The 23553-nt window shown below is 38.6% G+C and overlaps 2 protein-coding genes across 2 annotated transcripts in view; both read right to left on the bottom strand.

Moving 5' to 3' along the window:
* LOC132126452 (beta,beta-carotene 15,15'-dioxygenase-like) overlaps positions 1-6682 on the bottom strand; it is a 12417-nt gene extending 5735 nt beyond the window's left edge. The window contains exons 1-5 of the mRNA XM_059537705.1: positions 6526-6682; positions 4616-4744; positions 4384-4513; positions 3866-4013; positions 3347-3488 (exon numbers count right to left, since the gene is read on the bottom strand). Coding sequence (XP_059393688.1) covers positions 3347-3488; positions 3866-4013; positions 4384-4513; positions 4616-4744; positions 6526-6589 — 613 coding nt within the window. The 5' untranslated portion in view covers positions 6590-6682. The remainder of the gene's footprint in view (positions 1-3346; positions 3489-3865; positions 4014-4383; positions 4514-4615; positions 4745-6525) is intronic.
* A 4672-nt stretch (positions 6683-11354) lies between these two features.
* LOC132126427 (beta,beta-carotene 15,15'-dioxygenase-like) lies at positions 11355-22688 on the bottom strand. Its single transcript, XM_059537678.1, has 11 exons — positions 22551-22688; positions 21441-21569; positions 21190-21319; positions 20953-21100; positions 20703-20850; positions 13928-14145; positions 13572-13838; positions 13130-13235; positions 12943-13037; positions 12739-12850; positions 11355-11566 (listed from the first exon to the last, which is right to left on the bottom strand). Exons 1-11 carry the CDS (start codon positions 22612-22614, stop codon positions 11409-11411), a joined length of 1575 nt encoding a protein of 524 aa, XP_059393661.1. The 5' UTR covers positions 22615-22688; the 3' UTR covers positions 11355-11408.
* Positions 22689-23553: the final 865 nt, after the last annotated feature.

The following is a 23553-nucleotide window of genomic DNA, read 5'->3' as shown; positions in this document are numbered from 1 at the left end:
ACTGTAGTCCTTGACTGGATTGTACTATTTTAATGTTTTTATCAGAGTTGTTTGGACGCTCATTCCCATTCACTGCAGAGGATCCACTGGTGAGCAAGTGATGTAATGCTACATTTCTCCAACCCTGTTTTGATCAGGAAACAAAGTCATCTACATCTTGTATAGCCTATAATTTTCAGCAAATATACAGGTGCTGGTCATATAATTAGAATATCATCAAAAAGTTTATTTATTTCACTAATTCCATTCAAAAAGTGAAACTTGTATATTATATTCATTCATTACACCCAGACTGATATATTTCAAATGTTTATTTCTTTTAATTTTGATGATTATAACTGACAACTATGGAAAATCCTAAATTCAGTATCTCAGAAAATTTGAATATTACTTATACCAATACAAAGAAAGGATTTTTAGAAATCTTGGCCAACTGAAAAGTATTAACATGAAAACTATGAGCACGTACAGCACTCAATACGTAGTTGGGGCTCCTTTTGCCTGAATTACTGCAGAACAGGGACGTGCGGTCAGGGTAGGCAGGGTAGGCAGTGCCTCACCAAAGGAAATGTTGACATTACATTTATTAATTCCAAGAGCTTTATTAATTCACCACATTATTAATCGCATTAATTTTATTCCAAATATTATTTTTTGTAACAAAAATTTTCAGGAATACACATAATATACTCATTTTGCCATTGTTTGCTCCTAAAAACCGTTGTTTCATGCAGGAAATTCAAAAGCCATGGCCATTGAGGCAGAGGTGAGCGGTGCCTCTTTGGTCCATAGAACGTAGTTTATGTAGATTTGCGCATGCGCAGTCAGTTCTCATGCTGTCTTGAATTATCAACATTGAGGCAGAGACCGAGCTTGCTTCATGTCACGTGATCTACTCGCTCTCACTCAATCCGCGCGCTTCCCGAATACTAGCATCTAGAGAACGGTCTGAGTATAGTACTTGCGTGTCGGTGTGTGCGCCTAGCAGTTTGTAGGAGCGAATAAGCTGTTTTTGTACTTTAAAGCTGTACTGCTGACGCAATGTTTTCTGACTGTAGCCTGATGCGCCGTCACCAGACCAAAAGTGTGTGTGTGTGTGTGTGTGTGTGTGCGCCGTGGCTGTCTGTGCGCGTTTGCGCATTTTGATGGAGTGACTAGGCTGCCGCGCCGCCTCCTTCTCTGTGTCCCGCACAAAACATTTGTTTGTTGTATAAGTCATAAGATAGATGTGTCCATTAATTTGATTATTATATTTGATTGTGCATTAGCCTCACATGACTGACTTTGCTGAATGAAGGCAGCGATCTGATGATGCCTGATATGAACTTGGGTTGCTAAATTAACTGAATGAATGTATGAACATATATTCCACACATTGATAGGTCACAGCCTACCCATGACAAGATTTCACCGCACGTTACTGCTGCAGAAATACAGCGTGGCGTGGCGAGTCGATCAGTCTGTGGCACTGCTCAGGTGTTATGAGAGCCCAGGTTGCTCTGATAGTGGACTTCAGCTGTTCTGCATTCTTGGGTCTGGCTTATCGCATCTTCCTCTTCACAATACCACATAGATTTTCCATTGGCGAGTTTGCTGGCCAATTAAGAACAGGGATACCATGGTCCTTAAACAAGGTACTGGTAGCTTTGACACTGTGTGCAGGTGCCAAGTCCTGTTGGAAAATTAAATCTGCATCTCCATAAAGTTGGTCAGCAGCAGGAAGCATGAAGTGCTCTAAATCTTCCTGGTATATGGCTGCGTTGACCTTGGACCTCAGAAAACACAGTGGACCAACACTAGCAGATGACATGGCACCCCAAACCATCACTCACTGTGGAAACTTTACACTGGACCTCAAGCAACATGGATTGTGTGACTCTCCTCTCCTCCTCCAGACTCTGGGACCCTGATTTCCAAAGGAAATGTAAAATTTACTTACATCAGAGAACATAACTTTTGACCAGTCAGCAGCAGTCCAGTCCTTTTTGAAGCGAGATGCTTCTGACGCTGTCTGTTGTTCAAGAGTGGCTTGACACAAGGAATGCAACAGCTGAAACCCATGTCTTGCTTACGTCTGTGTGTAGTGGTTCTTGAAGCACTGACTCCAGCTGCAGTCCACTCTTTGTGAATCTCCCCCACATTTTTGAATGGGTTTTGTTTCACAATCCTCTCCAGGGTGCAGTTATCCCTATTGCTTGTATACTTTTTCCGATCACTTCTTTTCCTTCCCTTTGCCTCTCTATTAATGTGCTTGGACACAGAGCTCTGTGAAGAGCCAGCCTCTTCTGCAATGGCCTTTTGTGTCTTGCCCTCCTTGTGCAAGGTGTCAATGGTGGTCTTTTGGAGAACTGTCAAGTCAGCAGTCTTCCCCATGATTGTGTAGCCTACAGAACTAGACTGGGAGACCATTTAAAGGCTTTGCAGGTGTTTTGAGTTAATTAGCTGATTAGAGTGTGGCACCAGGTGTCTTCAATATTTAACCTTTTCACAATATTCTAATTTTCTGAGATACTGAATTTGGGATTTTCCTTAGTTGTCAGTTATAATCATCAAAATTAAAAGAAATAAACATTTGAAATATATCAGTCTGTGTGTGATGAATTAATATAATATACAAGTTTCACTTTTTGAATGGAATTAGTGAAATAAATCAACTTTTTGATGATATTCTAATTATATGACGAGCACATGTACATTTTGGGGTCAACTATCACTTTAAGACACCTTTACAAACAAATTGTGTTTTCTTGATTTGGAAGTGTACTTGAATATAATCTACAAATAATCAAATATAATTAAATAAGAAGCATTAGATTATTGGTCTTCTTTTGTAAATTTGTCTGACTTATGTGTTTTATGAACATTAGGAAGCGCAATGTGCAACAAGGCAGAATGAGTCCCACAATCTAAATATATAAATAAATAGTGTGTGTGTGTATGTATGTGTATATAAAAAACACATACAGTTGCCAGCTAGTAAAGCTATCTGTCACTGCAAATAAGGCAGCAGAGTAAGTGGCTACTAGTGGCTATAAACGGTATTGCAACAAAAATAAAAAATGTAAATGTGAGAAATTGTTGCATTTTCAAAAACTCAACAGCATAGTGTTGTAGCAAGTGGCTACCAGAGCATTGCTTTGCTGTTGTGAATGTGTTCTAGGTTTTATAATTTTACTATGCAGTTTTTAGAATGTTCTTGGTTCAGGTCCAAGTCAAAATAAACTACTCTCAAGTCTCTATGACCGGTGCAATCTGAGCTAAGTATAATACTTGAGATTACGGATTTGAACAAAAGTGAGAAATAGTAAGATGCACCATGAAACCAAAATTATTACAGCACACTTACTTCCTCCTGGAACCTTGAACAAGATGTATTTGGTTTTGCCCTTCTCTGCAATGGATGTTCCCATACTGTAGCTATTTCCCTCTGTATCATAATGCGTATGTGATGCCACAATATTTGCAGGAAGGTATTTCATGTAGTCCACCTTGAGTGAATAAAACCACAGCAATATTACAAGGTGCTGCTGTATGGACTTGTTACTGACAAAGATACATAGACAAGCTGCTGTGAGCATGCAAGATTTCTGCTGCTGCATAAAAAGACATACATAAATCCTGTAGCAAATCTAGACAAGTGGAGCTGGGGGAGGTGGGGGGTTTCAGAGGAATCGGCTTACAGCAAACGCTGAACCAGACTATTTAAATGATGAGCCAACAATCTTATTTGCATCAGAATCAACAGAGGTCAATCAGCTTGTGCCATTTACTAAATTATAGCAGATTGCATGTAAAGACCATAAAAGTCAGCACCATCTAGAGCTCCATGAGTGAACGATCAATTTACAAAAGTTTTTTTTTTTACCTTGTCTTGAGTCTCTAAAGTGTTGGGGTCAATTTTACGAATATAATTGGTTTCAGATGTCGCATGGTAGTCGTTTCCATATTTGATTATATTATTGGCACAGTTGTCAGTGAAGTCCGGGATGGTGTGGCTGAGGAAGGTGATCACTCTAAGTTAAAGAGAGTTAAAAAGAACATTTAGAGATATTTAACATCTGATGAACTGTTTTATATGAATAGAAAACTAAACTCTACTCTTTTCTTATAGTCACTAGTTGAATTTCAGCTGTTTGTCTCTTGAGTTAAAAGGTTTTATATTATTCTCAATTCTCAGTTACATGAGAAAAATAATAGTAAAATACTCTAATTTATACCTAGTAGTATGCTATAAAGGATAAAATCTCACACAAAATAATTGAGGTGAGATTTCTTCTCATTAAGTTGATGCATTTCTGCTTTTCATTGATGAGTCATGTTTTGATAAGTAGGCCAACATGTTTTTTTTTTTTTTTTTTGGATCAGACAATAAATGTTACTTACTTGGAGAATATATTTTTGCATGGGTCTGGGTATGCCATTGTCCCCATCTCTGACACCACTATTCTGTTGGCCTGCATGTTGGAGTTGTAGGTGTCACCTCGAAGATATTTGCTTCTATATATCACCTCTCCTGAAAATTAAGCAATCATCAATATATTCATGTGGAGCAATGAGGTAACAAAACCCTCATGACAGTAGAAATGCACACAGAATGCTGAGAGACATTAAATACCTTTTTTAATAGTGAAACTGTGCAAAAGTGCCATTCCATCAAACCAATGGTTGTATCTTGTCTCTCCCAAAGAGAAAAGGCCAGGTCCATTGCGTATAAGCGTTCCCTGCAGCCATTCAGGAATCAAGCCTGCAGAGTTTGTTATAATTAACTGCTTATGTCCACTTCTCTGTCCAAACCATTTGCTATCACAAAGAGAAAACAGCTAAAGATCTACTCGAGCACTAGATCATAAAGATACGCACTTAAGGCACTCTCTATTTTCTGTAATTTACATGTCTGCTCTACTTGATACTGAATTTAAAAAATAAACCATTATGTCACATATTGTCAGCTTTTGTATTTTCCCTATTTTGCAAGCAACTTTGACTAAAAGCACCTGCTAAATGGGTAAATGCAAGTACAGATTAGAAAGAGTGAAATTCAAGCACTTTTCCAGTACTTTCAAGCAATAGCAGCCGGTGCTTTTTCAAGGGTGGGGAAGCGATTTATATTAAACTATTAAATTACTTTACATTTACTTATATTGTTGCGTAAAGCAGTCTCTGTCTGGTGTACATGTATAAGCAGCACACACATTTTTAATCAGTTTTTTTTAACCACTCCTTATTTTTAATATTTTGGCTAGTTTTATTTTATAAAAACGAATTAAATACAAAGAGATTATGATGTGAATGTCAAAAAATGAATAATGTGGCTTTTGGTCACCATGGAAATGACATAAGTGTTCTAGTATGGATTTTAACGTATGCACGTCGACCTATTTCACAACGCAAATATTTGTCCTAAGTAAATGAGTTATTACTGAAGATTATACTGTGTTTTTGTTACCTTTATGGCGGCAAGAGAGAGAATTCTTCATGTGTACTTCATATGTGCTTGCATTGGAGTCTCTTTAAGTGTATTCTATAGTCTTTGGTTGATTCGGTACCATGAGAGCAATGATCTATATACCATTGGTTCTCAACTCCACTGATTCAATTTTGCTTTGTTTTAATCATGCTAACTGGAAATTCTATGCGGAAAAAAATGCATTTTCATGGAATATATTGAAAATGAAAATCAAGCACTTTCCAATCTTTCAGAACTCTGCATGAACCCTGGAGGAAGTACAGTGAAAACTACCAATCTGATCATGTCTGCAATTACATTTATTTAGCAGATGACAGAGAACTTCATCTAACTACAGTGTTTTCAGGCATTCTTTCTCATTCTCTTTAAAGTGTTATACCCTTTGGACTAAACATGGTGATATAAAGTGCAAAAAAATAATCCACTTCAGCTTTATTATATGCAATGAATGTATTTAATCATTGAAAATTGTTATTAAAAGTATTAAGTAGAGAAAAGAGAAAAGTTACGGAACATTAATTAATGACAATCTTATGCTTTATTGTGCTTTAACGTGAGAATTGCTGCGTGTAGTTATATAGCCTGAATAAACATTATTTCATAACCAGTTTTACAATTTCAATATATTTTAAGAAAACAATATAGGCCTATAGTAGGATATTTGTTTACTTTTGTGACAATGTTTCTTTAAAAACGTGGTAGGTATTTGCCACACGTTAACAGTGGTCCATTTAATAAAAGACACCAAATAATGCAATATATTAAAAAAATTGTGTATTTGGATCCGTTGTGGTAATTATTGTCTACTTTACAGACATATGCTGAACATATTTGTGAATGACGTAGCCTATTTACAATATCAGTGTTTTTACTAAAGGCGCTCTGCCTCTCGTGAGAAATGCAATAAAACACGGAGAAGTGCAAATAAAAAGGTGTATTTCATGTTGCGCGAAGAAACGCGTAAAGTTTTAAAAGTAGGTTACTCGGTTATTTGACCAAACAAACGACAGTGATTCAATACAAGCGTGTGTTACAGGCAAAGTATTTTCTCCTCCTACCTTTAACCTCAGCTTTAATGGGCTCCGGATGTTCCTCCTTGTTTTTACTATAGTCGTACTGCATCTTCCCCAAGTATTGTCCAAAGTTTCTCCAAAGAAGTGACGGTCAGTGCTCCAACACAAACTGTCTATAAAGCTTCAGGAAGATGAAGACTCCGCCTCTCATTTCAGAACTGAGAGAGAGTCTCATGTTTACAATGTGTGCTAACAGAAACTTTATCTCCTCGGTACTGCTTTGGGCTCATGATTGTTTTTAAAATGTAAACAGTTGCAAATTGCATTTACCTAATTATAGAGACTACAGATAAGCAGCAGGTCAGTCCGACCTACTGTTAATGTTTTATTTTATTTTATTATTTTTTTAATATGGGTTGCAGTAAAAAGTGGTTTACTTCTGTGCATGTTTTTTTTGCTGTGAGGTCTGTTTTATTTTAGATAAATACGATAACAAAGTCATGTCAGTCATATGTATGTCATGATAAACCCAATATCCAAATATTTTTGTTGCATAAAATAATCAATGGCGTTGAATAGCATTTCTACAGTTCTACTGGAAACTACAAACATTCATTTTAAATTAAAGTCAATCCATACTGATGCTGTCAATATGTTCAGTTTCATGTAATCACAATGAATTCTACAATAAAATTTGTATTTTCTATATTCAATAAACATAATTTCTAGTATATTTTAGTATTCATTATGATTGGAATGTATGCAGTTCTGCCAATAAATTGTGAACAAATGGGCATTCGCCTGCATTGTGCATTTAACACAGTTGGTGCTAAACATGCTGAGAACCTGAACCCGAAAAACTTAAGTTTATGTTACAAAAAAAAAGAGGAAAAATAAAAGGCCACAGAATGGATAGTAATTTGTCACAAATAATAGTCATGCAGTCAGCCCATGATAGCATGAGCCAAACAAGTCCTAATTTCCACAGTTTCTCATTTATTTCTTTGGAGAAATATCCAATACTTTTATTAATTTTCATTTTACTGTTGTCTTTAGCTTTTACTAATTTTTATTTTTATTTTAGTTATTTTTGAACATCAAGTTCAACTAAATAAAAATGAGAAATGTTGCTTATTTATTATTATTTTTTAAATTATTATTATAATATCCATGAGATGTACTAAATTTAGCTTCATTTGCTTATACTACAACAGGAGGTTGTTATTATTTTTGGTTATTTTCAACCCAACTTATTCAATATGCTTTTGTAAGATTACAGGACACAACATTCACTTATAGGTTATAATAAACCAACGTTCTTGACCTTCAACATTTAAAGATAACCACCATAATAATGTAGATATGAAATAAGAACACATGATCACTGCACTGATAAAACAAATTGGCCTTTTCCCAAGCCATAGCCATATGCAGACATTACACGGTCTCTCTTGTTTCCAACAGAAGAGAAAAAACTTTGAATCAAACCCATTTGTAGCACTTGAGAGCCACTAATCTCTAAGCCACAGCTTCGACAGAGTGTGCTGTTTCAAACATCATTTCAGAGAATGCATGCAAATTTGCTGCTGATTTCTCTGTAGTGCCCTTTCTTTTCATTACTGGAATTTGGACACAGCCATTTAATTTGTGGTCAGACTTTTTTTGAACTGTTTTGAATAAAAGCTGCAAATCACATCCTTCCATTATATTTGTTTATAAATCTGCATTTATGATTTAGTAACTGTCGTAACGTATAAAATTAATACGTGCTAACTGTGCCTTTTGTTTCCTTTAAGTACAAGTAAAACATTTAGCCTACTGCTTCAAGTTTATCATAAATGTATGATAAAGTCCTAAGAAACATCTTTTTAAAAGATAAGATGAGAGCAGTGTTCCTAAGAAGACTGGAGTAGGCTATACTCAAACAAGAATTAATGTCTTATGGCACATAATTAACTGACATCATAAACTGTCAAAGGCCATTGAGTAACAACTCTGAGAATACATTGGATGCTGATACATTGGATACATTGGATGCAATAAAATCCAATACTGTAAACCCGATCACCCATCATAAATCTCCTTAAAGTTATCATTTTCAATAAAAAGATTTCACACCCCATATCCCAGCTTATAATAAATGCTGATGTTTCAGCTGACAAACTGATAAACATAGACCTTGTGTAGCCCCACCGCTTTTCAGCTCTGCGCTCATTGTCTTCGGTTTTTTGGTTAGTATTTCCACAGCCTGAAGGTACAAGAATTTATGAATTAACTGCTGATTTTACAATCTTCCCAGCCTACTGGCATTTGTTATGACATCCGCTTCAAACATTAGGCCTACAATGCAAATGATAACATTTGTTAACTCTATAATAAAATCCACTTCACTTCAACACCATTGCTATAGAGCTACCGCAAAAACGGATTTTTCAAAGATAAATTCTAAAGATGGCTGCGCACTTGTTCCTCTGATGCATGTTCTATACACTAAATAGCTCATATTTGAACAAACAACCAACCTTAAAGGGATACTCCATCCCAAATTAAAATGTTGCCATTAATCACATACCCCATGTCGTTCCAAAGCTGTAAAAGCTTCGGTCGTCTTCAGAACACAATTTAATATATTTTGGATGAAAACCGGGAGTCTTGTGACTGTCCCATAGACTGCCAAGTAAAATACACTGTCAAGGTCCACAAAAGTATAAAAGATATTGTCAGAATAGTCCATCTGCCATCAGTGGTTCAACTGTAACATTATGAAACAATGAGAATTCCATGTATGTGTAAACATACCTGGCAATAAAGCTCATTCTGAATACTTTTTGTACGCAAATAAATAAAAAATAATGACCTGAATTATGAGCTGAAGGCGGGCAGTGTATGCTCTTCTGGGTCAGCCGCGCCTTGAGGATATGTTTTCTATGTGTATTTATGCTTTAATTTGAAAGAAAACAGCACATCCTTGTGTCCCGGCTGACACGGAAGAGCGTACTTTGCCTGGGTTCCGCTCATATTCTCCAAAATGGCACTACGGGGATGTGGAGAGAAACAGAGGAGACAAATTGTTGACTAAAGTCATTATTTTTGTTTTCTTTATGTATAAAAAGTATTCTCATCACTTCATAACATTATGGTTGAACCACTGATGGAAGATGGACTATTCTGACGAATCTTTCATATTTTTCTGGACTTTGACAGTGCAACGTACTTGGCAGTCAATGGGACAGTCACAAGCCTCACGGTTTTCATCCAAAATATCTTAAATTGTGTTAAGAAAATGAACTAAGCTTTTACGGGTTTGGAACAACATGAGAGTAAATGATTAATTACAAAATTTAAATATTGGGTTAAGGTAGTGATGTTTGGTGCATAACTTGTAACATAAATATTGCCTCAAATTATTTGGCTTGCTAAGGTAAGAAATGCTTCCAGTTTTACCCAGTCAGTATTTTACCAAGCAAAAAGAAATATCCTAAAGACTCACTTTCAAGGAAACTGAGCTGTGTAATGAGACTTACGTGTAAGAAACATTTGCAACCACATACACAAGGTACAAAACCTATCATGGGTGTAACCATTTAAAATGTATACGTAACATTTAAATAATATGTACACTTTAGGTATATGGACCTTTAAAGTACTAATATAGGAGTAAATAAGGTACTTCATTTAGATACACAGTAGATATCAAAACTGTACATTGCCCTTCTGAACTTTACTCTCAGTAGTTATAGTAGTAATAGTAATAGTTGTCAGGCTTCAGCACAGAAGTCAATAATAACCTATATGACATTCAAAGATTCGTCACATGGTGGCAGTGCTGTCCTTAGAAACAAGTAACAAGCGGGGAAAAGCCATTCTAACAGTTTATGAAATAAGAGGAATTGTTTGGGTTCTGTAGAGACCCTAACCCTGCATTAAACCTACCCCTCACACAAAACTTTCCGCATTTTTAGATTTATAAGCTTGTTTCCTCAATGGGACCAACAAGGACAATGATTTTGAATATTGCCATCTTTGTGGGGACATTTGGACCCCATAGCCTACACTGTTAAAAATGTTCCTGTTTTTTTACAGTAAGTTACTGGCAGCATGGTTACCAGTAAGTTACTGTATTTTGGATTTAAAGCAATGTACTGTATTGGAACTTTACAATATGTAAAATAGTGTACTGTATAACAAAAAAAACAGTATTGTACTGTATATTCACATATTCAGCAGTAGTTAAAGAATGCATAAAGAGACTAATACTGTATATGAAACATGAATGTGAAAACAACTTAAAAATGGCAACTTCTCTTGTTTGGGACACAGCAATATACACAATAAGGGTAAAAAAAAAAAACTTTTCACAGCTTTAAGCTATGACTACAATGAACAGTTCAGGAGATCTTACTAGTCATTTACATCGCATATATCACAATAGCCTGTTTTACAGGATGTCTATCAAATTACCATAATAATTCAGTCACCAGATGCCTTTTTTCCCCAAATTGACTTAAAAATATAAAGCATAAAAATAAATTTTTTCTGAGAGCCAACAATTTTCATAGTTTATAAAGCTAAGTTTACTATATGATGCTGGATTAGGAACAATAAATTACAAAGTCTACAGCTTTAAACTATTTGTTTTCTACTTAAGACCTACTCAATTGTCACAAACAATCAAGAATAGATCATTTTATATAATCATGTTACTATGTAACAAAAGCCTTTTTTTATTTACAGAATGTCTATAAACATATAATTAGAAATAATGTAAGAATGATACATAATGTTGGCATAGGATCTTTAAGAAAAATATTGATTAATCTCACATATCTTTACAAAACAAATGTTTTTTTAATTGTTAATTTAATTTTTTATATATTTTTTAATCCTACTCCCTAAAAATGAGTTGTTGGATTATTTTAATGTCCATTTTAGGTAGATTTATCATGGATGAAAATCCCATGCAGGTCCATATGAATAGCCGTGTCAATGGTAGCGCGACCAATCTCTTTAAAGGACTTAGCATCCAGGACCACCAGGAAAGGGGGCTTTTGGGGATTGAATGAAACCACCGAAGACAGGATAACACCTGGAATTGAAGAAAAAGCACTTATGTTTTGTCAGGACAACATGATTATAAAAGATTTGCTCTAAAAGTAAGCTGCCTAATCATTATGGAACATCACAACTGACCAGTTTGGTTCACTCTACATAGACAGCATCTCCATGTGCCGCACAAATAGCAAAAAGCATGGGTGACTCAACTTGCAATTGATTTAAACAGAGTTCAATCGCAATTACTTTCTCAGTAGTTTTAGTATGGATAAGTTGTATCTGGTCTAGATCTGCAACACGCTGCTGTATGGACTTGCTACATACTTCCAATAGATACACAGACACCCTGCTATGAGCATGTAAAATACATCAATCCTGCAGCAGTGGAACTAGGGGAAGTAGCTGGAACTAGGGGAGGTAGAGGGTCTCAAAGCCACTGTTAGGCTGATGATACACCTGGCAACTTCCTCCAACATTTTTTGAGCAAAGTTGCTTGAGCACTTTTCCATTGAGAATGGGTAACAAATTTCTATCTGGATCCTTTAGATCAGTCGTGGGCCCTGTGTCTCACCTGGTCGCCTGCTGATGGCTACATCAGTTTTTTGCGGAACCAGCTTACAACAAATACTGAACCAAACTATTTAAATGAGCAAGCAATCTCTAGGATAAGCAGAGGCCATCACTGCAAAAAAAAAAAAGGCTTATCTTTGTTAGTATTTTTGTCTTGTTTCTAGTCAAAATACCTAAAAATTACATAAGATATTTAGTCTTGTTTCCAGTTTAAAAACTAAATTGTATTTAACAAAATGCACTTATTTTGCTTAAAATAAGTAAAATAATCTGCCAGGGTAGTAAATAAAATACTTATGTTAAGAATATTTTACTAACCCCACTTTTAATTGTTTTATGCAAAATGCACTTAAAATCAAGTTTTTTTTACCCATGGAAACAAGACTAATTATATTATGTAATTTGGCTTATCTAGTAAATGCATCTTAATTTAAGAATTTTAAGATATTTTGACTAGAAACAAGACAAAAATACTAAGATAAGCCTTTTTGTTGTTGCTTTTAATCAGCTTGTGCCATGCAAGAAATTATGGAAGTGCTGCATTTAAAGACTAGTTATTTGTTTTCAAATCTTTTCTTATGCATAAATATTATCAATATTTAGCAAAAATGTCAAAGGTGTCTAAAAAATACTCACCCTCATCTTCTTTAACAGCATCTGGAGATGCCACAAACACTGGCTCAGACGGGTAACATTCCTCCTCGATCCACACTTTGTGTGTCCTGGTAGCTATGTCCACTTTTGCAATCTATATAACAAGAGGTCATATTACTGAATTATGGCATTTTATGGTGCCAACAGCAGCAAGGTATTTGGTTTGAATAAATGCAAAATATTTACCTTGCTTGGATATGGTGACCAATCCACCCTGGTGCCATAGAAGTACCTGTACTTCTTACTGTTGAATTTGTAGTTAATCCCTGGCAACTCTAAACCTGGTATTATACAAGAATACAATGGTAAAAATGAGGTGGGGGCGGGTGGGGGGGGTTAGAAAAAATTATAAAGTTCTGAATATAGGAATCACCCTCAAAAATAGTGTCAGGGGTGCAGTAGATGGAGCCGTCCTGCTTAAGCACTGCTGTGGCTGTTGTGTCCTGTAACTTCACCAGGTTGGTGTCTGGTGGAGCTTCCTAATTGCATGAGAGAAAAGATTTGTTATTCTATGAAAAGTGATATGGTAAAGCAAAGCGTAAATTGGATATGGAATTTGGTCTCAATTCAGTTTGATTCTATTCAGTGGTTTTGATACGATGAATAATTATTTACAGAAATAAGCTAAGACTTCTACTGCTTTATCCAATTTATCCACACAAAACAGATCTAAATACTGGTCAAGAATTGTGCGTTTATGTCTTGCCTATAATACAGCATATTCTAAACAACTATTAAATTCCATCATGATTTGAATTAGAATTATTTTCAGAATAATGCATTTGCAGTTTTCCTCTTAATATTTCCTTCTTTACCTTGTCTATGTTGAGAGGAAGGACAAACCGTTGACATGTTGGTCGAGAGAAGTCCTTGTTGGTCTCTATAAATTTGTCAACATCTTGCTTCATGTTGTGTATGTAGAACATATCGTACAGATTGCTGTCCTGGTATGTGATCAAGTCAAAGACAACATGGCCATCTTCTTCATAAGCATTGATGTGATGGAAGACCACAAATGCGTCTGCGTAGTACTTTGTGCTCACAGTTTTCCCAGTCCTCTTACTGACCAGATGGATCAGTGTCTATGTGGTGATCAAAACCAATAGTTAGACTTATTTTGATGAACGAATGGAGTACTGTTTTACACAAAACAGAAGACTTTTTTTCTCACAATGTCATCTTTGTCGAATTTAAGGCAACTGCCCCAGTTGACATCTCTGAAGTAAGCTGTGGCCAGTTTGAGGATATCCAGCTTGAAGGCCTGCTCTACAAAGATAATGTAGTTCTCCGTCATGCCGAAGCTGTGGTAGTAGCTCGGATACAAGGTGGAGCGGAAAGGAATGGAGCAAATTTGTTCCACCTTCGCAAGAGCTGGCTTCTTCTCTTTATCTGAAATCACAAATGTATGCATTGTTTAGCTGTTCCTTCTGAAATACGATACATTTTATACAATAACACTTGTGGTGTAATTAAGATGTCTACTGCCACAGCAAAGCTAACTCATTACGGAAAAACAGCTAAGACCAGCCTAAGCTGATTTACTGCTTCGACTGGTCTACCAAGCTGGTTTTAAAGTGGTTTTGGCCACTTATTTAGCAGGTCAGGCTGGTCTTAACTATGGAAGGCCTTTTCTGCCAAATTTAAATAAATAAATGAAATGATTAAAATTAAAATTAAAACCAGATTAACTATTTCATTACAGAAAACTGTACGCAAAATATGTGACAAAATTGAGAATAAAAATAAATGATTTCATTTTCACGGTGACATACCTGTCAAATTGAAAATTAAATGCAATTGCTGATTTCACATTTCATTTTCAATACAGTCTCGAGGCAAGACTGCCAATATTAAAATGAAAAGCAAACGTGAAAAAGAAACTACACATACAGTTTTTACAAAGCTCTTTATTAACGCTCACGCAATAATAGTGACACAATTCAAATTTAAATGTAAATTTTACTTGTCATTTTAATTCCTCTTTTATTTCACTGTTTTCATTTTCGTTTTCATTTTCAAAGACAACCTGCATGCAAATTATATGTTAATGAGTGGGTGTGGCTTATTCAAGTAACGGCGCTAGAGACAATCGTCGAAGTCTCGTGTGCAATTGAATGGTGGTTGAAACAATGTGTGAAACGACATTAAAATGTGAAAATATTGTAATCGAGACATGGCGAATCTGTTAGTGAGCTTTTGCGGGAAGCTGCTGCAGCATTAGAACGTGGAAGAAACAACCAGCCTGACCAGCATGTGTCAAACCCTCGACCCACTGCAGTTCCTCGGCCTGAGCCTCCACGAGACTCCCCAGAAAATCTGCTGTCTGCTGAGTTTGTGACGGCTGCAAAATGTCCATGTGTATTCAAGATTAGGGGTGCTCCGATCACGATCTGCCGATCGTTAATGCGCATCTCATCAGTAAAGCCGGTCCTCTAATCAGCGGTTAATTCCATCAGGTGCGTGATTTCACATAGAGCAGCTGTTACTACAGAGCCGTTGTTAACTAAGAAGATGCGCCAATAAACGCTGAAAATGAACGTGGATTTGCGCATCTTCTCAGTTAACAATGGCTCTGTGTAGTAACAGCTGCTCTATGTGAAATCACGCACCTGATGGAATTAACCGCTGATTAGAGAACCGGCTTTACTGACGAGATGCGCATTAACGATCGGCCGATCGTGATCGGAGCACCCCTATCCAAGATAGATTCAACTCGTAGCAAAATGAAGTCATTATCATCCGAAATGTTTGCTAGCTGCTAGTTTAATTCTGCTGCTATACTGGCCATAACCGCCATTATAGCTCCTCCACGTAACAACGTAATTGAGCCACACCCACTCATTAACATATAATTTGTAACCGTGAAAATTAAATCATTTAATTTCATTCTCAATTTTGTCACATATTTTGCGTACAGTTTTCTGTAATGAAATCGTTAATCTGGTTTTAATTTTAATCATTTCATTTATTTATTTAAATTTGGCAGAAAATGCCTTCCATACTTAACAAGTTTTTAGCTGTTTTTTTTTATTTTATATATACATTTTTTTTACTGAATCAACTGGTTTTAGCAAACACATGGAAACATGCTAACAAGCTAGTAACCTGCTAATCTGGCTAGAAACATGCCAGCGACATGCTAGTAAGTTGCTAATCATGCTTGCAAAATGCTAGTCATTTGATAATCATGCTGGAAACGTTGCAGTGACATGCTAGACACATACTAATCATGCTAGCAACATGCTATAGAAACATGTAAACAACATGCTAGTTACTTGCTAATAATGCTAACGACATGCTAGTAACTTACAAATCATGCTAGCAACATGCTATAAACATGTAAACAACATGCTAGTTACTTGTTAATAATGCTAACGACATGCTAGTCACTTGCTAATCATGCTAATGACATGCTAGTCATGCTTGCAACATGCTAGTCACTTGCTAATCATGCTAGCAACATGCTAATCACTTGCTAATAATGCCATCAACATGCTACCAAACTCTAACTCTACCAAAATTAGTTTATGTCTGCGTGATTCATTTTACATCAGACTGCTTTGTGAATGAAGGTCAGTATACTCCTGAAGAATGGAGCATGGCCAACTGTTTGTGATCTAGCTACACCTCCAGAAGAAGTAAGTATCACACATTAGTTTTGCAAATTTCCTTTCTGAAAGAACTTCTTGGCACTTTGTAAGGCCAATATTGTTAAAGCAACCATTGTCTGTCTGTTTTCACTGATGCTGAGTTCACATGCTACCAGAATGATCGTAAATAAGAATGGGGTAGTTAAAATTGCATATGAAAGTAATGTGAAGTCGACTGCTGAAATTAGTCGAGCTCATAATCACAAGTGGGGCATATAAATGTATGGCACCATGAGTTATTTTTATTGCGCCGTGCTCCTGTCTGTGTAATTCATAAAATGCATTTTCTAAAGCACAGTACAATCAGATGACTGACTTTTAAACTGAGTGCATTTTCTGTAAAGATAACAGGCTTGTACTAATAGTGGAGTGTTTATTTGCAAAGGCCATCACCGATATTTGTCCGGAGCATGAGCACTTGAAGCTCCGCCCTCTTCTCCAGGAGTATCAGCTCATTTGCATATAGAAGAAAAGATGAAAATGGCACGTTCTGGATCATATCCTAATAAGTGGCAATTTTAACAAGCTATAAAAATTATCTGCAAGGTATCTTGAGCTAAAACTTCACACACACACACACACACACACTGGGGACATCAGATACTTATTTTACATCTTGTGAAAAGGGGCATAATAGGTCCCCTTTAGGCTTTTAAAACTACTTCAAACTGTCACGTGTGGTGATACAAGAAACACGGAGAGACCCAAGTGCGGGTATGATATTTATTAAGGGGTAATCCAAAGGGGTAAACAGTCCAGGCAGGGTCAAAACCAGAATATCCAATAGACAAGGAACAGACAAAACACAAGGCAAGATCAAGACTACGGAAAAACAATAGACATGAACTGTATCTCACATACAACAAGGACTCCGTGACTAAGACTCAGACAGACCAGGTATAAATACACAGAAGGATAATGAGGGAACAGGAGACAGGTGGGGAATAATCAATTACTCAACAAGGAGGAAGGTGACCAAATAAGGGAACAGGAAGTGATAAGGTGACAGACACCGTGAGAAAGGGGGACATCTAGTGGAAACCCAGGGACACAACCCAGACACTGTGACAGTACCCCCCCTCTACGGAGCGGCTCCCAGACGCTCCACGACAGACACAAAACAGAGACCAGGAGGGAGGCGGACAGGTGGAGGCTCAGGGGGAGGGACGGAGGGCCAGAAAAGAAAAACATGGGGAAAAGACACCGGAAGTGTGAACACCAAACAGGGAGACCAGGAGGGAGGAGGACCGGAGGAGGTTCAGGGGGAGGGATGGAGGGCCAGACTGACAGAGAGGAACAGGGACAGGAGTGAACACAAGAACAAAAAACAAAAAACAACATGAAGCCCCCCAGGGCGGAGCAGAAGACCACCACGTCCTTGTGGTCAAGGCCAGAGTCCTCCAGGGCGGGGCAGAAGACCACCACAACCGTGTAGTCAGGGCGAGATCCCCCCAGGGCGGAGCAGAAGACCACCACGTCCTTGTGGTCGAAGCCAAAGTCCTCCAGGGCGGAGCGGAAGACCACCACAACCGTGTGGTCAGGGCGGAGCAGAAGACCACCACAACAGTGTGGTCAGGGCGGAAGTCCCCCAGGGCAGAGCAGAAGACCACCACAGCCATGTGATCAGCACGAGAGCCCCCCAAGGCGGAGCAGACCTCCGTGCGGCCGGACCAACGGGACGACGAAACTCTGGTAATCCCCTGGTGTCTTTACTGGACTCCAGAAGATTGGTGCTGGCCTGACTCTGCTTGCGAAGATCATTGGTGACTGGCATTTGTTCATGAAGACCATCGGTGACTTGCACTTGTACATGAAGAAAATTGGTGACTTGTATTTGCTCATGTAGATCAATGGTGACTTGCCTTTGTTCATGAAGATCACCGGTGACTTGCCTTTGTTCATGAAGATCACCGGTGACTTGACTCAGTCCTAGAAGATCACCGGTGACTTGACTCAGTCCTAGAAGATCACCAGTGACTTGACTCAGTCCTTGAAGATCACCGGTGACTTGACTTGACTCTGAAAGGTCAACGGTGACCAGCCTTGTCTCTGGAGAGTCCATGGTACCTAGCCCTGGCTCTGGAAGGTCATCGGTGACTAGCCCTGACTCTGGAAGGTCAGCGGTGACTAGCCCTGACTCTGGAAGGTCAGCGGTGACTAGCCCTGACTCTGGAAGGTCAGCGGTGACTAGCCCTGAATCTGGAGGGTCCACAAGCACCTGACTAGCCTCTGGAAGGTCAACCGGAACCTCACTCAACTCTGAAAATTCAACAGTCACCTGACTCGACTCTAGAAGGTCAACCGGAACTTGACTCGACTCTGGAGGGTCAACAGGAACACGACTTGATTCAAGAGGAACAACTGGAATATGACTCGATTCTGGATGATCAACAGGAGCTAGCCCTAACTCTAGAGGGTCAACAAACATCTGACTCGACTCTGGAGGGTCAACTGGAACCTGACTCGACTCTGGAAGGTCAACAGGAACTAGCCCTGATTCTAGACCGGTCTCGGGCACCGCATCGGGAGCGGCCTCGGGCACCGCATCGGGAACAGCCTCGGGCATCGCCTCGGCCTCCAGAACGGCAACGGACACTGCCTCGGCATCGGGCACCGCCTCGGCCTCCGGAACGGCACCGGGCACCGCCTCGGCCTCCGGAACGGCATCGGGCACCGCCTCGGCATCGGGCTCCGGAACGGCATCGGGCACCGCCTCGGCATCGGGCTCCGGAACGGCATCGGGCACCGCCTCGCATCGGGCTCCGGAACGGCATCGGGCACCGCCTCGGCATCGGGCTCCGGAACGGCATCGGGCACCGCCTCGGCATCGGGCTCCGGAACGGCATCGGGCACCGGAACGGCATCGGGCTCCGGAACGGCATCGGGCACCGCCTCGGCCTCCGGAACAGCATCGGGCACCGCCTCGGGAACGTCCTCTGGGCTTTCAGGAACGGTAGACGCCTGTCTCCTCCTCCTCCGCCCTCTATGATGGCGAGTCGGTGACACCTTGTCTGGAGACTCAGGCGTTGAGTCGGCCATCTTGTGCTGTGGCGCTGGGCTGGCGGCCATCTTGTGCTGTGGCGCTGGGCTGGCGGCCATCTTGTGCTGAGGCGCTGGCTCAGCAGCCATGACGTTAACCATCTTGGGAATCTCTAGGATCTTGGACAGCGTAGCGAAATAATCCAAGAATGAGTCAGCGGCCTTCTTGGGCGTTGGCGCTGAGCTGGCGGCCATTTTGCACCATGGCGCTGGACTCGCGGCAATCATGGGCAGTGGCGCCACCGTGGCGGACGTGCGCTTCCTCTCCCCTCTCCGTCCGCCATGGTGAGACGGTGGCTCTGATCCATCCCACACGAGCCCCGGGTCGAAGGGAGGCCATGGTTGAGAGCGGTGCTGAATCTCCTCTCGACCACTCCCTCCTCGGCGACCTCCCCTGGTCCCCCGGAAAACCACCAGGCGAGTTCCCTCAAATCCGTTCCTCTCCCGCTCTGTGGCTGGGGAGGAGACATAAGCAGACATACCGCTGGATCTTCGCTTTGACGGAGTCCTTCTGTCACGTGTGGTGATACAAGAAACACGGAGAGATCCAAGTGCGGGTATGATATTTATTAAGGGGTAATCCAAAGGGGTAAACAGTCCAGGCAGGGTCAAAACCAGAATATCCAATAGACAAGGAACAGACAAAACACAAGGCAAGATCAAGACTACGGAAAAACAATAGACATGAACTGTATCTCACATACAACAAGGACTCCGTGACTAAGACTCAGACAGACCAGGTATAAATACACAGAAGGATAATGAGGGAACAGGAGACAGGTGGGGAACAATCAATTACTCAACAAGGAGGAAGGTGACCAAATAAGGGAACAGGAAGTGATAAGGTGACAGACACCGTGAGAAAGGGGGACATATAGTGGAAACCCAGGGACACAACCCAGACACTGTGACACAAACTTTCTGGCTAGGCTTTTTCAAGCCAACTTAAAGTTTGCCTACAAACTTTGCTATCAAGTTTCTATATAAAATAATAAAAAATATTTCATTTTGGGCTATAAAGTCTTCAAGTTGTCTATAAGAATATTTTTAGACATAATAACTTACTTTTATTTAAGTTTTGCATTTGGACATATTTCAATATTATAAATTACTACTTTGTGGCTGATTTGTAATTTTTGATTGTGAAGTTCACAACTCTGACTATTATTTATGCAATTTCTAATCATGTCTATGTTTTTTGTATTCATACAGCAAAGGGCCACAATAGTCACCAATTGTATACATTTCTCTTGTTACCTGTGGCATTGCCTGGCACCTTGAAAATAACATATTTCGGTCTTCCGAAGTTCATGATGGCAGTGCCCATGTTGTACGTGTTCCCTTCTTCATCATAGTGAGGGTGGGCAGTTGCCAAGTTAACGGCAATGTGGTTTCTGTAGTTAGTCTACAATGATAATAAAGACATGTTTATCTGCAATGGCATGAGAAAAACATCTTGAGATGCAGCAGACAAAACAATTGAATGGATGAACAGATCTGGACTTACTCTTCCTAATGTTTCTAGTGTCAGTGGGTCAATTTGGTTTATGTAGTTCACTTCTGATGATGCGTAATAATCTTCACCATATCTTATGATGTTTATGAGATTATTATCTGTGAAATCCGGAATGGCGTTCATCAAGTAACTGAAGGCTCTACAAAGCAATACAAAGCAATTTACCAGGTCATTTTGATTGGACTCTTAATACAAAATTAAAATGGTTCAGAAGGAATGACCGTTTACTTGGAGAATATATTCTTGCAGGGATCTGGATAAACCATGGTTCCAAATTCAGACACAACGATCCTATTGGCAGCTATGTTCTTTTTATATGTTTCACTATTCAAGAATTTACTTCTGTAAAATACATCCCCTGAAAAAAAAGTAAATATAGTAAAATAGCACAAGCACTTTGCAGATTTTGCAACAGTTTTCAGCGTAGTAATGCACTTTCCATGAATGTAATTTAAAAGGTTATTTTTCACCCAACTTACCGTCTTTAAATGTGAAACTGTGGATGAGTGCCATTCCATCAAACCAGTGCTTGTAAGAAGTGTTACCAACTGAGAACAGACCAGGACCATTTCGCAAGAGTGTCCCCTGAAGCCATGGTGGGATGGAGCCTGAATGAAAAAAAAACAGACCATTTAATGTTTAAATCTCAAAAAATTACAATATTTGGAAGGACAAATAATGAACTGATCAGTTCACAATGGAATAAGTTTTGTTGTTTTTCCAAATTGTGAAATAGGCACACAGGGTCTCTCTCAAACCCTCTAGGGCCACTGACAGTTCAAAATGTTTATGTACATTTGACCTAATAACTTTAGTCCTGAAAGAATGCTTTTCAGTTGCCTCACAACAATGAATCAGTTTCCTAAACTTTGCCTATGCAGCAGTGTTGGATTGTATCTTCTAATCTTCTGATAGCTTTATTATGATTTATTTACAGAAAAAAAACTCACTTTTTATAATAAGTATCTCATTTTATATTGACCTTTTTAAATGACATTGCTGTCATAGCTCACGGTAGATCTGTCTTTATAGGATAATATGTCAGAATTTAAAGTCAATGCAGTGAAAATAAATGAAATTCTTACTTCCAGAACCGACTCTGGCACATTAAAGATATGGCATGCCCAGTATGCTATTCTGAATTAAACAAATTCATATAAAGCCATAAGCTATAAATATACAAATGTCACCATAAACGTTTTTGAGTATTTCAATAAAATGATAATATTTTAACAACGTCTGTTTCCTCACACGCTGGATCATGGTCATTCATGGTCAGAATCGATTCGAGTCGTGCGAAAGGTTTTGTTCAAACGATTCATTTAAAAGATCCGCTTCAGACGAACGACTCGTTCGCGAGTTAGAACAAAACTAATTCCTTTTCCGTAGAAAAAAAAGTCGATGACACATGAGGATGTGTAATTTCTTTCAGAAATGTGTATTTCTAAATACTCACTGACATTTCGGAATCAGAATCATCTGTTTTCATTGCTCTTGCGGCTAAGCTAACATAGGAGTCTTGATGATACAGCAATGTTTTTTTTTCTTTTTTTTCTTCAAAATGTTGTTCACTGAAACAGACACATTACCTGTCACATCTGCTTTAAGCGGCTCTGGCGTCTCCACTCCGTTTCTCCAGAAAAAAGACAACATGCTGAGCTGAAGCTGGCCTCTTACACGGACATGGCTGTATTGTACAGTATCTGATACGTTTGTGAATCATTATATAACAGTTGGAGAGTTCCGCTCAGGTCACACGCTAGTTATGTCAAGTTCACGAGTTATTAGCCTACTTACTCTGCAGAACATTTCATGGAGATAGTGGGGTCTTGTTGCAGTTGCTTTTAAATGCAATGTTAATGCATGTATATACAGCCACGATCTGATAATAAACGAATGAATTCAAAAGTCTGAGATATGAAAAATTATGTACATTACACAATATTTTTTGTGTGTTTTTACATTTTTTTTTAGAAGACATATTTTTTATGTACTTTTATTGTATTTTTTTTTTTTACAAATACAAAATACATAGGCTACATACATATTACAATATTTTGACCTATAGTGTAAATGGCTTGATTGTTGCCTGTCTAACAGTAAAGCATATTAACCCATTGGGACACGAATTAAGGTTAATTGCACAATCAATGTACCTGCATGATAAACAAATAAACTAGGCCTGCCAGTACACAAACATCAATGCACTTTTACCTCAGACTAAGATAAATAGTTTTTGTTTTGATAAGAGTTTAGTTGTAAGACAGCAATGTTATTTGAGATTTTCAATTGTGGGTCATGATTTGAATTTTTTATGATAACTTTAAGGTCAAATTTCTTTCGGGAGACTTTATTTTTTACACAGTCTTATCTTTATAATGAACGTCTTTTCTCAATATTTTGTATTAATTGATGATTTAACCTGCAATTGATTTTGACCTGATTTTTGACCTGTGTGAATTGATTTGAACTGAGTTTGACCAGTAAGAACAGACTTGTTTTTGTACATTTGTATATGATCATAATCTCAGATCTGTTATAGGCATCATCTCATTTCTTGCACATTTCTAGCATCATCAGTAGCTACTTTAT

Source organism: Carassius carassius, chromosome 3 (genome assembly GCF_963082965.1).
Source record: "Carassius carassius chromosome 3, fCarCar2.1, whole genome shotgun sequence".
Taxonomy (NCBI): Eukaryota; Metazoa; Chordata; class Actinopteri; order Cypriniformes; family Cyprinidae; genus Carassius; species Carassius carassius.
The sequence above is the reverse complement of the archived record's forward strand: the minus strand, read 5'-3'. Positions and strand labels throughout refer to the sequence as shown.